A 17,786-nucleotide genomic window follows, 5' to 3' on the forward strand; every position below is an offset into this window, starting at 1 on the left:
GTTTGTTTGTTTGTTTGTTTTTGTTCACGGTTTGTAGAGATTTCAGTTCATAGGCAGCTAACTCCAAGGAAGTTCATACTGTAGAGGAGAAACAGCTCGTGGCATGGCAGCGGGAAGCAGAGAGAGGTCTCAAGGGAAGAGAGGAGGAGATAAGACCCTTCCAGGCCACATCCCCAGTGACCCAGCTCCTCTGACCAGGTTTCATCTCCCAAGTCACCTTTAGCTATCACCTCATCTGTGGACTAATCTACATGATCCAGTCACCTTCCAAAATCCCCACTTAGGAGTGCCTGAAACTTTAAGGAGGACATCTAGATATAAATCACAACATGAACAGAGCCCCCAAAGTCATTCTGAGCCCAAGAGATCATAGAATCTCAGGAATGCACACCTCTCCTCTACAGGGCTTCATGACCCAAAACACCGCGAAGCAGAATGAGCACTGTCTTAAGAATTTTGACCTCACTGAATACCGTCAGGTGCTGAGTGATCTTTCCATTCAGATCTACCAGCAGCTCATTAAAATCGCCGAGGGCTTGCTGCAGCCTATGATAGGTAAGCCTGTACAGGTTTCTGGGACTTGTCCTGGGGCCCGGAATGAGGGGTGGCTGTAGTAAGCTCTCCTACCTTCTAGGAACCAAATATATTAGCCGTGGTCTCCACAAAGCAAAGGTTTTCTCAGTGAAGGCATGAGTAGGTATGCTTGCCACACCTAAATGACCTGTGAAATTTTCAAAACCATCCCACAAAAAATGCATTTGGTTGTATAGTGATATGATTTTTCCTTTATCTCTTTTCCTGTGGTATATAGTATTATTTTTCCCAAAGCAAATAATTTCAATCAGTAATAAATACAAACTCTCATGCACTCCATGAAGGCTGGGAGGTGACTGAACCTCAACCTGTGTGTAATGCCTTCTCCTGGTTCTTACGGCCCAATAGGCTATGGATGAATTCCATGTAGCACCAATCCAAAAGGATATATCTTGGGAGGAGGTCATTCCAAATCCTCCTGCCTCTCTGGCAGGCTCCTAAGGCACCACATAGGGAAACTGACATCAAGCCAGAGATTCTTCAGAACTCACCATCATGTGATGGTTGCTAACACCAGTTCTGGAATCAGATCTAGCTTCAGATCCTCACCCTGCCTAACAATATGACTGCAAATTATTTAATCACTTTGTGCCTCAATTCTCTCATCAGTAAAATAGATAATACCTCACAGGTTGTTGGATGATTAAAAGAAGTACTAAACATAAAGTACCTGGCACTCAGTTAAATGCTGCTCAGTAAATAGGTTGGACCTACTAAGCTAATTTTGGCATAGTGACAGAGCGGTAACTACACCCAAATTGCTCAGTTCTCAAACTTTAACTCTTAGCACAGACCGAACAGAATCAAACTCATACATCTGTACTATCTTTGTCCCATCACCAATAAGTTTAAGTGAAAATGTGGTCTATAACTATTCCATATAGTGTCCAACACTTTAGAGATTTTTTGCCAAATGTGATAAATTCCTGTGCGGGTCAATATTGTACACCTCTGGGATGTGTCATTGCTAAAGCCCCACGCACTGTTTGACCTGAGTGGTCCAGTGGTGGACTTGCTTGAGGGCAACTGTGCTTTTCTTTCAGTTTCTGCCATGCTGGAAAATGAAAGCATTCAGGGTCTGTCTGGTGTGAAGCCAATGGGCTACCGGAAGCGCTCCTCCAGCATGGTGGATGGGGATAACTCATACTGCCTGGAAGCTATCATCCACCAGATGAATTCCTTTCATATGGTGATGTGTGAGCAGGGCCTAGATCCTGAGATCATCCTGCAGGTATTCAAACAGCTCTTCTACATGATCAACGCAGTGACTCTCAACAACCTCCTCCTGCGGAAGGACATCTGCTCTTGGAGCACAGGGATGCAACTCAGGTGAGAGGACCTCACTCCAACACACTGAGTGGGATCAGAACACAAGGCATTGTCGGTCTCTAGAAGTCAAATCAGAGTGCAGTTGTTTCTCCTTGTCACAGTCAGTATGTGACTCAAATCTCCTTTTTATTGGTTGGTAAAATTCATCAAATCTGAGATGATGACTTAGTAAACAAATCAAAGCTTAAAGAAGATTACATAGTCTGAAGACTAGATCAATGTGCCTAGGTAAGAGAGAAATCAATGAGTTAAGAGGCATGAAGGCTCACAGAAGTATAGATGTATTTGTGATATTGAATACGAGTTTTTAAATTCAGTATATTTAATACCTCCCTCCCAAATTAATTTATATGGTCATGTCAAGTATTTAATCTTTGCTTAAATGTAAGCACCCATTCATTCCTTTATTCATTTTTCATTCAACAAATAGTAGCTGAGTGTCAAGCGATTCTCAGGCTTCTAGCCATATGCGATAATTAAGGTGAAGAGAACAATAGGAGTTGCAACAGGCCTGCAAAACACAGCAGGTGTCCTGGTGCCAATAAATTACTTCTTACTATGGCTAAGGTACAACATAAGCCAACTTGAAGAGTGGCTTCGAGGAAGAAACCTTCACCAGAGTGGAGCAGTTCAGACCATGGAACCTCTGATCCAGGCAGCTCAACTCCTGCAGTTAAAGAAGAAAACTCATGAGGATGCAGAGGCCATCTGCTCTCTGTGCACCTCCCTCAGCACGCAGCAGGTACAGTTATTCTAGGCCTCTATCAGCCATGGTACCCAAGGCAAGCTCCTCTTCTGTTTCCAATCCGTTCTTGCCAGTGGTTCTTTTTAGTGTTCTCTCCTAACCTTTATATGCCCTACTGACATACTTCTGAGCTTGCCATTGATGGGATGTACTGAGACCACTTTGGTCTGTGAGCTGTTTCCCATAATTCCTGTATCCTTACTCACTTGAAAGACAAAGTAGCAAACCCATAACATATCAAACCTAAGTAGCAACTTTTTAAAACAATGAATACTAGATTGTTTCTTACCTAGAAATTTTTTGAAATTCTGAAATAGCATCAGGCATTTACTTTTTTTATAATTATTTGCTTTCATTATATTATAATTTCAGTATGGTCATATTTTCACTGATAACTTATTGTTTTATAAGAAATCAATGAAAGGTATTTAATAATATATAATAAATACAATGCCTCTTTTTTTTGTACTGGGGATCAAACTTGGGACCTTGTGCTTGCGAGGCAGGCAGCAGAACAACTGAGCTAAATCCCTGGCACTCCCTATTCACACACACACACACACACACATACATACATACATACATACATACATACCACTGTAGACACTATATTCACAGACAGGTAAATCTTGCCCTTCGTTATAAGTGTACCTATTTGGAAATGAACTTGGAGACCAGCACAAGGAAATCAGACTTCCATACAAAGTGCATCTTCTTCCCAACCAGCACCTAGAAACAGCCAACTCCACACACACACACACACACACATACATACATACATACATACATACATACCACTGTAGACACTATATTCACAGACAGGTAAATCTTGCCCTTCGTTATAAGTGTACCTATTTGGAAATGAACTTGGAGACCAGCACAAGGAAATCAGACTTCCATACAAAGTGCATCTTCTTCCCAACCAGCACCTAGAAACAGCCAACTCCAAACTTTAACACAGTAGTTAGTTGCTATCTCCTCCAATAACTACTAAAAGATATATTATCAAACTCTTAATAAAACTGCTGCTTCCTGCTAATGTATTGAAAGTTTCCAACTTTTCCCTACTTTTAAATATATGTTACTTTCATAAGTTTACTTTTGAAATGCAACTGGCTTTGCTTTGGGGCAGGCTACTTCCATCAAATAAATTGGTAAGCAGAAAAAAGATGATCTCCATTTCAGATAAGACAGTTCATACGTAAAAGAATTTTTTAATGGGGAGAAGAGGGTGTAAGGGTATTAAGGTGTTATTAAGTAAGACCTTTCTCACCCAATGTTAAGATCCCCAGTATTTTTTGGAAGAAACTCTTAAATTACTAGTAAATAAGAGATTGAGGATTTCAGGTAACAGTTTTCTAAACTCTTCATTGTTTACAAGAACAGAGGAAGGGACAGGTGGACACAGATGTGGTAAAGAAGCTTAGATCTACCAGGCACAGCCGTGGATGGAGACCCCTAGTATCGGGGTCAGTGTAGCTCCATCTGCTTTGTAGGTCCTGTCTATAGAGGAGTCTTCTCTTATTCTGATGTTATATAATCCCCTAAAGTTCAGAAGTGGACTTCTGCTCATTTAGTTCTGTGCTAAACTTTGTTTTCATTCTGACAGATTGTGAAAATTTTAACCCTTTATACTCCCCTGAATGAATTTGAGGAACGAGTAACAGTGTCTTTCATACGAACAATTCAGGTAAGTTTTAAAGTATTAGTCAATTTTTATAAAAATCCTATGCTAAAACTGCAAAGGGACTTGAAAGTTTAGGTTTTAACCTTCTCTTTATTAATAAAATTCTGGTTACACTGTGTGGTAGAAAGCCTTATTATGTTCCTAGGCCTTCTACTTAAATAGCATGACCTGACACCCGTGAACAACATATGACTGTACACACACAGAGGATTTAACGTTTATAACTCTGCATCTCAAGTTTTAGACATAGTCTGAGTATTTTATTGCCAACGTGTTACTGAAGTAAGGCGCCAAAAGGAATTTAAAAAGCAAATATGTCAACCATGCCAATCAGTGGATCAAGAAATGTTCTTTAAGAAAACAATTTGGGGCTATGGATTTAGCTCAGTGGTTCCTCTGCCTGCCGCGCAAGCACAGGGACCCGAGTTTGATCACTGGTATTAAAAAAAAGAAGAAGAAAACTATTTGAAGTTGTAAATCTTGCCTTTAAGACTTTTTTTGTTTTGTTTTGTTTTTGGTTTTTTTTTTTGAGACAGTGTCTCATGTAGTTCAGACTAACCTGGAACTCACCTATGTAGCCCAGGCTAGTCCTGAGCTCACAGTGATCCTCCTGCCTCAGCCTCCTGAGTGCTGGGATTACAGGCATGTGCCGCCTCTCCCGGCTTGCATTTAAGACTTTTAATATTTGCCCTTAGGAATATGCTTGGAAGAAAATAATTAGGCTAATGAGTACTTAAGTTTGCCTTAAGATGAACATTTTTTATTTAAAATAAGCTTACTCAACCTCAGCCTCTAGGTAATCTGTATGTCACAGTGATTAACAGCATCAAATGATAACTCAGAGTATAGCATGTTACAGTTACACAATGGGAGCACCTCACAGAGATATGGCACATTAACCAGTGAAGCAATGCCAACATGAAACAATTATAAGAGTCAGGAGAAAGGGAACCAAAAGAGGGGTTTTTGTATAAGAAGCTGTTCCTTTGAAATACTTGGGATTTTATTCAAACTCCTTACCATGCTTCAGTGTAGAGATTCAGAAATTTAGAAGGGGCCACTGAGTTTGAAAAGAGCTGTGGTAAAGAATACATAACTTTAGCCTTTGTGGCTAAGTAGAGAATAGAGGCCGAAGTTGAAGAAATGGGTGCCAAGTTAGACTGAAGGTTGATTGTTCCCTTAAGGACAACGGGGGACATGCCAGGAGTTATTGAGATGCACGCCACAGGGAGAAGTGGACAGAAGGTCATCCCCACAGGCATCTCATGGGGCACAGACAGTGCTGATTGAAAGGACTCAGGAAACAGGGCCAGCCGCTGAAGAGGGAGGACAAGTTGGGTGATGGAGGAACAGCTGATGCCCGGCCCTGAGCATAGGGCCGATGATCAGTCTTTGTGTCTATTTTTATGTGCCAGCTAAAAACTGAAGCAATAATTTTTTTTCAGTACTAGGGATTAAGTCTAGGCCTTCATCCTTAGCTACATCCCCAGTCCTTTTTATTTTATATTTTGATACAATCTCACTAAATTGCCTAGGTAGAACTCAAACTTATGATCCTCCTGCCTCAGCCTCCTTCATTGCTGGGATAACGTGTGTGCCACTGCCCCCAGCATCGCATCCTGATAAACTATTGATATACTGTGATATAAATCCTTTACAATTTTTCAAGCCCTTTAGGTAGTGGAGCCCAGTGATATATCTAATAAAGAAAAATAAAAGGAGCTTAAAGGCAGTTAAAATGAGTTTTCCCCCAGTGTCTCCCACTTTACATTTTTTGTGCACTTTCATATAATTTGTAAAACAAACATAGCAAAGCTCAATGTAGGCTGTGAGCAATCACCAATCCCAGAGTGGGTCTTCTGCCAAGTCGCTCCATTTGGTAACCTGAATTTAGTGAGGCTGATTGCATATTCCTTTCTAGATATCTTTATCTCTTCTAAACGTTGCTTCTCATTATTTTAAAATTTAGCCCATCTTTGTTTTTTTTTGTACCAGGAATTGAACTTGGGTCCTTGCACTTGCAAGACAGGCACTGGAACCACTGAGTTAAATCCTCAGCCCTGGCCCATCTTTTAAGTTGCTAAATATGAGTATTTTGTGATCTAGTACTTGGGAATGTGAGACAATTTTCTATACATTATCCACGTAGTTTAAGAAAATTTAGACAGGGGCCGGGGATTTAGCTTAGTGGTTCCACCACCTGCTTTGCAAGTGCAAGATCCCAAGTTCTATCCCTGGTAGCAAAAAGAAAAAAAGAAAGAAAAGAAAACTTGGACAATTTGAGGTTCTGTTGTACTATAGAAAACCTGTATTTTTCCAAGAGTGGTGGTTCGGGAGGCTGAGGCAGGAGGATTGCTGTGAGTTTGAGACCAGCCTGGGCCACATAGTGAGTTCCAGGTCAGTCTCAACTACATAGTGAGACCCTGTCTCAAAACCACCCCCCAAAAAAAAACCCGAAAGAAAACCTATAATTTAAAACCTGCTGTAGTATAAAACCACCTCAAAAATCCTACGATCAAACTAATTTCCTTCTGTAAGCCTGTTTTCCAGAACTTTTCAAATGCTACCATGTATTTACTGACCACAGCTTCTATTTCAAAATGTAAGTATTGCTGGCTGTTTATAGCCAGATTTATAGTGAACAATAAGAAGCAAAAAATAGGCAAAAGATTTGAAAAACTTTTGTTTGGGCCAGGAAAAAAAAAAGCCTAAGCAGTTTGCAAATGGCATCCTCCTCACTGAACAGGACTCTGCAGCACCTGAGAAAGGTGAACTTTGCAGCCAGAAACTGAAGCCAGGTGCTCGCTTCCCCAGCACATATACGGAAACAAGCCAGAGTACGGAGATGAATCAGAACTCCTCACTGTTCTAAAGAGGATAATCCCAGAGGACTCTTTGGGGGGAAGTTTTGCACCTTTGTTCCCTAAATATAGAGAGGTCTACTTGAAAGAGTGTTGGCTTTTGGTGCAGAAGGCTTTGAATGAACATCACATTAATGCAACCCTGGACCTGATTGAGGGCAGCGTGACTATATGTACTACAAAGAAGACATTTTTTTTTTGGTGCCGGGGATCGAACTCAGGTCCTTTTGCTTGCGAGGCAGGCGCCGAACCACTGAGCTAAATCCCCAGCCCCAAAGAACACTTTTGATCCATACATCGTCATCGGGGCCAGAGATCTAATAAAACTGTTAGCAAGAAGTGTTTCATTCGAACAGGAAGTACAAATTATCAGGATGATATTGTGTGTGATATCATTAACATAGGTTCTTTAGTAAGCAATAAAGATTTGTAAAAGAAGACAACTTATTGGTCCCAAAGGATCTACTTCAAAGGCATCAGAATTCTGAACAAACTGTTACCTTATGGTTCAGGGAAACACAGTTTCAGCCATTCAAACCTTAAAAGAGGTTTGAAAAGTAGTTCTAGATACCATGAAGAATATCCAGTTTATAATTGGCAAAAGAGTTGGCAAAAGATTCTGAAATATGATCACAAAGTTGGGAAAGATTTTTGCCACAGTTCAAACATAAGAATGTGAATAAATGCAAAGAACCCAAGAAGAAAACTGTTAAGAAAGAGTATACACCATTCCCACCACCACAGCCAGAAAGTCAAATTGACAAAGAATTGGCTAGTGATGAATACTTTTTGAAGGCAAATCAAAAGAAGCGACAGAAAATGGAAGCAATAAAGGCTAAACAAGCAGAAGCTCTGGGAAAGAGAAAAGGAAAGAAATAAAGCTTTTATTCCACCTAAAGAGAAGCTAGTTGCAAAGCCTAAGGAAGTATTTACTAAAACTAAAATTGATGTCGCTACTATCAAGGAAAAGGTTAAGAAAGCAAAGAATAAAAAACTTGGAGCCCTTACAGCTGAAGAAGTTAAGCTTAAGCTGAAAGCAAATGAAAAGAAAAAGAAGAAAAAAAGTAACATTAAAAAACCAGACCTTGAACTGTAAATTTACGAATCTACCTCCTTTTGTAAAGGATTTTGAGAAAGAGGGCATTAGTTGTCCTATGACACTCTGATCACTTTTTTCTGAGTTTCAGTTGTTCATAAAATAGTACCTTATAAATATAAATTATTCTATTTTTCTTTTGTGTGCTGAGCAATTTAGTATACAAGTCATGTAGATTGTATAACCAGTACTAGGCAGGTTTTACTGACACATGATTTTAGAAGTAACTTTTGACTTTTTAGTTTTATATAGATGTGCATGTGACTATTGTAATTACGCATTAAATCCAAAGAATGTCTGAGCTATTGGTTAGTCTTTAAATATGCTACCCCAGCATTTGGTTTTGAGAAAACTAAATGCACAATTTTCTGTTAATTTAAAAGAAAAAGGGGGCTGGGGATTTAATTTAGCTCAGCGGTTTGATGGCCTGCCTTGCAAGCGCAAGGATCCGAGTTCAATCCCTGGTACCAAAAATAAAAATAAATAAATAAATAAAAAAAGAAAGAAAGAAAAAGGGGTAGGGAATTTAGCTCAGTGGTTACTCCACCTGCCTGGCAAGCACATGGACCCAAGTTCAATCCCCAGTACTAAAAAAAAAAGCCTGGCTGCAAAGTTGGAGCCAGAGATGGCGTGGTTGTTGAGAAGACTAGGGCTACCACAAAGAAGCCAAGTACTTTGTACCAGGTCATGAAGAAAGATGCCTTGAGAGCTTCTCAGAAATCAACAAGACCTCACCCATCACAGGTTCTTAGATATAAGAGTATGTCTTTGAGAACCATTAGGCCTTTTGTTCAGGCAGGGAATACCTAAGAGATGTTTTACTTCAGGGTGATTTCACTGTACTTAGCTGTCCAGGCACTCAGAAACCACTGCATCATCATCCAAAGGGGCCTGGCTGCTACTTGAGCTACTACACAGTTTGGTGTCCTCCATATAATGCAGGTTTACCAAGCATTCAGAATGCAAGAGTTGTGGGGTCACAGAAGCTACCATTCAGATTTCAAAGGAGGGCTTGGGAAACCGGCAAGGTTTAATATGTTTAGCAACCCTGCAGAGAGCAGTATTTAGAATCCCTGCTAAGAAGGCAGTGCATGAAGCTGTGAAAGTGAAGCTAAAGCTGCCCTGGAGACCCCAGGAAGTTGGAGAAGAGAGGAATCTGGAATGAGCAGAGCCAGCCCAAGAGTGACCATATGAGCAGCAACCATTGAGGCCGTATGGGCAGGGCCACCCAAACTTTCATGTTTACATCCTGCCATCACAGACCTCAGATGCTGGACCCGGAACTGCAGGATTTAATGTTCGTCCTATTGGGTTTCAGTCTTGCTTCGGTCTGATTCTTTTCTGTCTCCCTTTTCCTGCCTTTTGAAATGGGAAGGTTTAACCTGTGCCATTGTATTTTGAGGTTACATAACTTGGGGTTTTCGCTATTTTGTTTTGTTTTTTACAGAGGTGCACAGCCAAGAGTTGCCTTATGTCTCAGAGGAGACTTTGGACTTGAACTTTTATGTAATGCTGGAACTGTTGAGATTTCAGGAAGGACATTATTGCACTTTTGGTTGTATACAGCATAGTTATATCATGTTAAGCAGAATTCTGACCTTGTTATTATCTTTATTTGGAAGTTAATTGTGGTTTAAGGATATGTGCTTAGGCATCAGGTTGAAAAGAGGTAAACTTGTGGTTAACCTTGATTGTCAACTTGATCTGATCAAGAGATACCCAGAGAAGTGATTGGATTGTGAGGGTTCTAACTTCATCATGGGTGCGATACATTGATAAGTTCATAGCTGAATGGGCTCCTTAGAGTGTGGGGCCTTGTGGAGGAAACATGTTGGAGTGAATGTAACTGGGAAGGATACAGTTTTCCTTAGGCTCTCTCACCCTCTCTGCTTACTGGCTGCTATGAGGGAAGCAGCTTTCCTGTGCCGCGATGTTCCTGCCTGGCCACAAGCCAAAGCAATGGAGCTGATCAACCATTGTCTTAAACCGGAAGCCAAAAATAAATCTTTCCTGCTTTAAATTGCTGATCTCAGTTATTAGTCACAGAGCCACAAAAGTGACTAATAAATAAGCTGCTTTTTTTTTTTTCGGTGCTGGGAATCTAACTCGGACTGTTGTGCTTGTGAGGCAGGCGGTGGAACCACTGAGCCAAATCCCTAGCCTATAAAAAAGCTTTTAAATGTTGTTACTGTTGGAAGCAAAATAGTGTGTTGTCTCCAAAAGAAAAACTGTTTGTCTTATCTCATACTAGTGTGCAATGACCTGTGTTTTCATGCAGTTGAGGTATATTAATTTTATTCTTGGTAATACTTGAACAGTTCAATGGCCTTTGTAAAAGTACAATTTCTACCTGCACAATTCAGAGGTTAATTGTCAGTGCCCAAGCAGGAAGAACAAAAGACACTTACCAAGGGCTGGGGTGTAGCTCAGTGGTGCTGCTGCCTGCCATGCAAGCACAAGGTCCCAAGTTCAATCCCTGATACCAAAAAAAAGCAAAAAATGCACACTGCAAAGTTAATAACAAATAGAGCACTTATGTCATATAAAAGCACTATATTCAGTGCTTTGTACATATTAATTCTTTTGAGCCTCTCAACCTTATACTCCATCCCAGTTGTATTTGTGGCAGCTGTCTGTTACTGTGAGGAAAGGTTTATTTTGGTTCACAGGAAATTTTAGTTTATAGTCACTTAGCCCTGTTGCTTTGGACCTGTGGCTACACAGTACATTATGGCTTCACTCGTGGCAGTGAAGTGAGAGAGACAGGAGTCCTAGTGTCCTCTTCTGGGCGTTCCCCCAGTGCCCTGACTTCTTTCCACTGTGCTTTACCTCCTATAGTTTCCACCAGCATCCGCTAGCTAAAGATTCAAAATCATTCCTTTAACACATGGCCTTTGGAAGACATTCCAAATTATGGTAGTGTTTTACCACTTTAGCCATTTTTACATATACAATTTGGTGAGATTAAGTGTAGCGACACTATTATATAACCATCAGCCACTATTTCTTTTTCATCATCCCTGAACAGAAACTCTCTCCATATGAGCAGTAACCTCCTATTTCTCCTTCCCCAGAAGCTGGTAACCTCTTTTCTATTCTCTGTCTCTGTATTTGCCCATTCTAGGTGTTTCATGTAAGTATAATTATATAATATTTGTCATTTGAGGTTTATTTTGCTTATGTTTTCTGGAGTCTTTGCCTGGCTTTAGTTATCTAACTTCAGAAGGATTTAGGGTCTATTCTCTCTTCAAATTTTTTGGAAGAATTTGAGAAGAATTAATGCTATTTTAAATGTTTAGGAGAATTCACCACTGAAGATATCTGATCTTATGTGCGGGTGGGGGTGATAGAAAAATACTAGCTCAATCTCATTATTTGTAGATCTATTCAGATTTCCCACTTCTTCTTGAGACAGTTTCAATTGTTTGGTACTATGATTTTGTCCATTGCAGCCAGGTTATCTAGTTTGTTGGTGTAAAATTCTTATTATTTTCTTTAATTCTTTTTAATTTCTGTAAAATTGATACTGATGGCCTGACATTCATTTCTAACTTCAATAATTTAACTTCTGAAATTAGTCTTTTTTAATTTCCTGCTTTCTGCTTGCTTGGGGTTTTGTTTGCTCTTCCTTTTTTTTTTGCTTTTCTGAGGTATTCAGATAGTTTATTGATTTGAGATCATTTTTAATGCAGGCATGCAGAAGTTATAAATTTATCTCAGTGCTACTTTTATCACATCCCATGAGTTTGTACTTTCCCTTTGACTTGTCTAACTTCTTTTGCTCTGTTGTAATTTTTGACCCATTAGCTATTTAAGAACATGTTAATTTCAACAGCAGTGTGGATTTTCCAGTTTTCTTTTATTCCTTTCTAGTCTCATTTCATATCAACCAGAAAAGAATGCTTTGTAGGATCTCAAATGTGCTAAGGCAATGTATCTTGTGTAATCTATGGCCTGGGAAATGTTCCATGGACACTAAGAATGTGCGTTCTGCTCTTGAGTGGAGGGTTCTGTATATGTTTGTGAGGTCTGACTGAGGTTAGTGTTGTTCATGGCCCCTGTTTACCTCTTCTGTCTTGTTAATCTATCTGACTTGGTCACTTTTCTTTTTGCTGAGACAAAATACCTGATACTCAAAGTTAAAGGAGGAAAGGTTTATTTTGGCCTACAGTTTGTAGAGGTTTCAGACCATAGTTGACTGCTCCAAGGCAGAGTGGCATGGCAGAGGGACACTGCAGAGGACAAACTTTCCCTGGCACGGCAAGGCAGGCAGAAGGCAACAAAGGAGCAAGCAGTGAACATCAGGCACTCTCCCTTTTATCCCTTCCAGGCTGTCCACCCTTTGGGTGGTGCCACCCACACCCAGGGTGGGCCTTCCCATTATCCATATTCACAACTATGCCAAATCAGTGGGCCAATTTACTAATCACACACCTTTAATCCCAGCATCACACACTTAACCCCAGTATTGCATACCCTAGATCCAGCCATCTCTGAAAAGCCCCACCTATGACCACATGAGGCTTTGGGGAGACATTTAGACACAAGGCATAACACTACCTATAATTGAAAATGGGGAATTGAAGTGTCTATCCATTATTGGAAAACTGTTTCTCCCTTCAGCTCTGTTGATCTTGCTTCATGTAATTTGGAGCTCTGTTACTAGGTACATGTATGTTTATAATTATTCTTGATGGAGTGAACCTTTAATCAAAATATAATGTCCTTTGTATCTAGGAAATGATTTAATTTTATCCTTTCTTTTTCCCCCTGTACTGGGGATTGAGCCCAGGGTCTTTACACTGAACTACATTCCCAGGCCTTTTTTATTTTTCTATTTTGGGACAAGTTCTAAGTCATTCAATTGCCTATGCCAGGCTCTCACTTCCAGTTCTCTTGCCTCAGCTTCCCAGAGTGCTAGGATTTCAGGTGTGCACCATGTCTGGCTTTGTCTTCATTCTTGAAGCAATTTTAACCAGATACACAATTCCCAGTTGAAATTTTTTTTCCTTTTAGGACTTTGTGCCATACCACTGCCTCCTGGCCTCCACACTTCTTTCTCGTTGCTATCAAGATTCCTTGTTATTGGTTATTGACGGTTTGACAATAATCTACCTTATTATAAATTTCTCTGAATTCGTCTTGCTTGGAATTAATTGATCTTCTTGGATGTTCATTAATCTAACCTTGTCTTGACAAACAAGAGAACTGTTCTTACCTGAAAGACTCCCTGCAGCAACTGCAGCTGCCCTGTGTGCAACCAGCTCACACTTCACCCTGATGGAGAGCCCCCCGGGAGGTTCTGGGGACTGATCAACATTAACCTGTGCACGAAGGCTGCTGGGGCAGCCTGGACCCAGCTGCAGCAACACAGCTGCCCAGGAATGGCTGAGATAAATCCCCCCTCCCCCTCTCCCCCAGAACTCCTGTGATGTACATATTAGTATACTGTTACTTGTTTCCTCAGATATTGTGTTTTACTCTTCTGTTTCTCTTTCTTCCGCTCAGACTGGATCATTTCAATTGCCTTATTTTCAGTTTCACTGATCTTTCTTCTGTCTATCTGATCCTTTCAGGTTTCCCAATGAACTCTTTTACTGAATGTTTTATTTCTGATTGTTGTATTTTCCTAAAATATCTGGCTTCAAATAGCGGGAAAGGGAGAGAAGATCTGTCTTCTTAAATATTCCAGGTGATGGTACCAAGACTAGCCATTGCATCTCAAGATCTGTGCTAGGACCCAGCAGATGAATCAAAATGTACAAACCCACATTTTTGGAAAGCAGAGTCCTACTGCCTGCCCTAGTACCAGCCAGCTGCTTTAGGAATTGGGCTTATATGCTCATAGCTTCCCTGGGGCTGAAGAATGGGGGACAGTGACAGTAGCTAGTTCACATACAAGGCTTTCTCAGCAAATATCAGCCTCTCCCTTCATCAAGCACTCTCCTGGCTGTAATTGGGGTCCAAGCAAGTTCCAGAGTTCTGAGATAAATGATAACAATAGTCTTTCCAACTCAATAGTCATTTCAGTACAAGGACTGCCCATAGAATTCCTACTCTGCCATTTATATGATTTTACTCTTTCACACTCCATCCTACAGATGAAGAAACCAGGGCATAGAGAGATTCAGGAATTTTCCAGGTCAGGCCATGATGAGAGCTCAGGCTGTTTGCTTCTAGAACCTATGACCTTAACTATTTCACTGCTATTCCACTCCACATGGCTGTACCTAAGATCCGTTTTTACCTTCTTTATGTAGAACAAAATTTTAAATAATGTTAGAACTGGGACGAAAGCTTAATCATCTGATCTTCAACAAGCCTAACCCAGGGTTTCTCACACCACTAAATACCTCAGGGATAGGAAGCCCATATTTTCCTGGTCTTGAAGGTCCTCCTTGATTATCTCCCCCCACCCCTGTTAAGTTAATTGGTACATTTAAAGCAAACAATACCATTACATTTATCATTGGGATCTTGTACCTTTACATGATATGTCTTGGTTTTTTTTTCCCCATACCCCTGCCCTCCTTGCACCCTCTTCACCCTTCCCTATTTACAAAGACTTTGTTTCCATTTTTCCTTTTTTCACATTTTTTCTTTTCCCTTATTTCCTTTCCGCTCCCCTTCCTACTTCCCCTTTAGCCATTTTATTCCTATTTCACACTCTTAATTATACCATTTGAACCTTATTTACACTTTTAGTTTTTCACACCAGAGAAACTATTCCATATTTACTCGTGTGTTTATTTCACTTAAAAGTATAACCTCAATGTGCATCTATTTAGCTGTAAATGTTTCTAGTTTCTCAGTCTTTATGGCTGAGTAGTACTCCATTTTGTAGAAAAGCCACATCTTTATGCAGTCTCCAGTTGATAGGCGTTTGGGTTGTGAGTTTTAGCTATTATAAACTGTGCCCTCCTTGATTAAGTTAGAGATCTTCCCATCCTGTGTGCCAACTCACTTGTGTGCAGTAAATATTTATGTGGCCTTTTTCTTCCCTACAGGCACAGCTGCAAGAACGGAATGACCCTCAGCAACTGCTGTTAGACTTCAAACACATGTTTCCTGTTTTGTTTCCATTTAATCCATCTTCTCTGACCATGGACTCAATCCACATTCCATCATGTCTTAAGCTAGAGTTCCTTAATGAAGTCTGAAGATGTACCTTTCCAGCATCAGCTCAATTTCCAGTGAGCACAAGGAAATATAGAAAGTCATATGAATCTAAGGACCTGTTAAATCTGGTGAAAGTGGATCAAATCAGATATGGAGAGAATGCTGAACTAGACAGTAAAACACATTCCTGTCATTAATTTTTGTATCTACTCTCAGAATAAAAACACTTGAAATATGGAATTTTTTTTAAGGTTTGATTTCAGTCTAAACAGATACACATCATAATCAATATCCACCGAGCAAGTCTCTGTGGTCACAAAAAAATGTGCCAGTTATATAAAGTGGAAGCTTCCTAGATTTGATATTTGATATTAACTGGAGAATGTCAAAATTGAGATAATATCAAAATATGTGATAGAAATTGCCCTTTTCACAAAAAATTGTACTAATAACCATGGTAACTGCTGATACTGACAGTTTACTCAGGTTGACAAATAGGCATAGCTGAGCTTCTGAAAATGTTTTAAGAACAAAATCCAGGCCAGAGCTTTGTGAGAAACTTCTCACAAGTATATGTCAATGACTGGTGAATCAGAGATAGTGGTGTAATTGAACTCCAGACCAAACATTGTCAGTATTGATTTCTGAAGCAAAATTCAAAGACGAAGTCCATAATTGCTCAAGTTATTTTGTGTAGTCTTGTGTATTTATAGAAGATTTATGCTAAAAACATTTCTATTCCAGATGTGAGTTGTAAGGAAGATGGAAAAATACTGTTTCAGGTGGTAGTCCATTTACCTATCAAGTCCAGCAAAACTGCAAAAAAAAATAAAACAAAAACTATGTATATATGCTAAATATGAAAACAGAGTAACTTGTTTTATTTAAAGATGTAAAGACTAAATAAGTCAGAGTGAAAGCTGTTGATTTCTTAATGCCACTAACCCGCCAATAAAAGCATTATGTAATGTACTACTAATTACAGATGCCCAAGATACGTTTTAGTTACTTTTCTGACTGCCCTGACAGAACACCTGGGAGAGGTTTATTTAGCTCACAGTTTGTAGATACTTTAGTCCCTAATCTGCTGGCTCCAAGATGGGGTGGCTTGGCAGAGGGGCATTGCAGAGGAGACGTTCATGGCAAACAAAAGACAGCAAAAGCAACAAGGGGCCTTAAAAGCATCTTTCTCCCCCTTTTATCTTATCCAGACTATTTAAGGCAGGTGGCACTCACATCCTTGATCCTAATGCGTTTGAAATAACATTGTACCACGAATCAGTCCCAGTGACACACACTCTAGATCCAGCCGCCTTTGAAAAAGCCCCACCCATGACTGCATGAAGCTTTGGGGGACATCTAAGCACAAGCCATAACAGTACATAACAAGCTAAACACTTTGGTTTGAGAATAATTTGCTTTAAAAAGCCTTTAAGAAATAATGGTGGGCTAGTGATTTAGCTCCGTGGTTCTGCTGCGTACCTCAAAAGCACAATGTCCTGAGTTTAATCCCTAGTACCCCCCCTCAAAAAAAAATCTGTGATTATTAATTTACCCAAAGATTTGTGGGTTTTGTTTTGTAGGGTTTTTGTTTTGTTTAGGGCTTTTTATCATTCTCTTTTTTTAAATTTTGGTCTCAGGGATCGAACTCGGGTCCTTGTGCTTACAAAGCAGGCAGCAGAACTACTGAACTAAATCCCCAGCCCTGCTTGGGGCTTTTTTTTTTTTTTTTTTTTTTTTGAGAGAATAAAATAGCCTAGGCTAACTTCCCCTTTTCATATATCTCCATTGTAAAATATTTTTAAAAGATGATTCAATAATAATAGGCTTAGATGTTTACTGGCTGCTCTTTTGTTTTGGTTTTTTGTTTGTTTGTTTGTTTGTTTTGAGACAGGGTCTCACTATGTAGTTGAGACTGACCTGGAATTCACTATATAGCTCAGGCTGGTCTCGAACTCACAGTAATCCTGCCTCAGCCTCCCACATGCTAGGACTACAGGCGTGTGCCACCACACTCGGCCGTGGCTGCTCTTCTTAAAGGTTTTTACGACTGTTCAAAAACAATCGTGCAGTGGAAAATCCTACATACTTTCCCACCAACTTTTTTCTGTGTTTCCTGTATTTAATAATAACATACTGCTCCTATAATGGGATGAGATGGTTTGCAAATCAGTCAAGAACAGCCTCCATATTATATCAAGAAGATATGATTTCTTCATACATTGGAAGTAAAACAAACCCGCCACCAACACCACCACTACAGCTGCCTTCTTGTACTCAGCCACCCAACCTAGAGAGCTCCTGGGACACAGGCCTGAAAAGTAACGTCCTATACCGGTACAGATCAGTGTCCTT

At 40.0% G+C, this 17,786-nt stretch overlaps 1 protein-coding gene and 1 pseudogene across 2 annotated transcripts in view; both read left to right on the top strand.

The window, feature by feature from the left end:
- Myo5b (myosin VB) overlaps positions 1–15,847 on the top strand; it is a 270,247-nt gene extending 254,400 nt beyond the window's left edge. For both annotated transcript variants that reach the window (XM_033757427.1, XM_010621696.1), the window contains 5 exons: positions 405–555; positions 1,638–1,923; positions 2,491–2,665; positions 4,278–4,358; positions 15,320–15,847. In XM_033757427.1, the coding sequence (XP_033613318.1) occupies positions 405–555; positions 1,638–1,923; positions 2,491–2,665; positions 4,278–4,358; positions 15,320–15,472 (846 nt within the window). In that variant the 3' untranslated portion in view covers positions 15,473–15,847. The remainder of the gene's footprint in view (positions 1–404; positions 556–1,637; positions 1,924–2,490; positions 2,666–4,277; positions 4,359–15,319) is intronic.
- LOC104860508 lies at positions 6,924–9,477 on the top strand (annotated as a pseudogene).
- Positions 15,848–17,786: the final 1,939 nt, after the last annotated feature.

The sequence above is a fragment of the Fukomys damarensis genome, unplaced genomic scaffold (genome assembly GCF_012274545.1).
Source record: "Fukomys damarensis isolate Sample0158 unplaced genomic scaffold, DMR_v1.0_HiC HiC_scaffold_30, whole genome shotgun sequence".
NCBI classification, from domain to species: domain Eukaryota; kingdom Metazoa; phylum Chordata; class Mammalia; order Rodentia; family Bathyergidae; genus Fukomys; species Fukomys damarensis.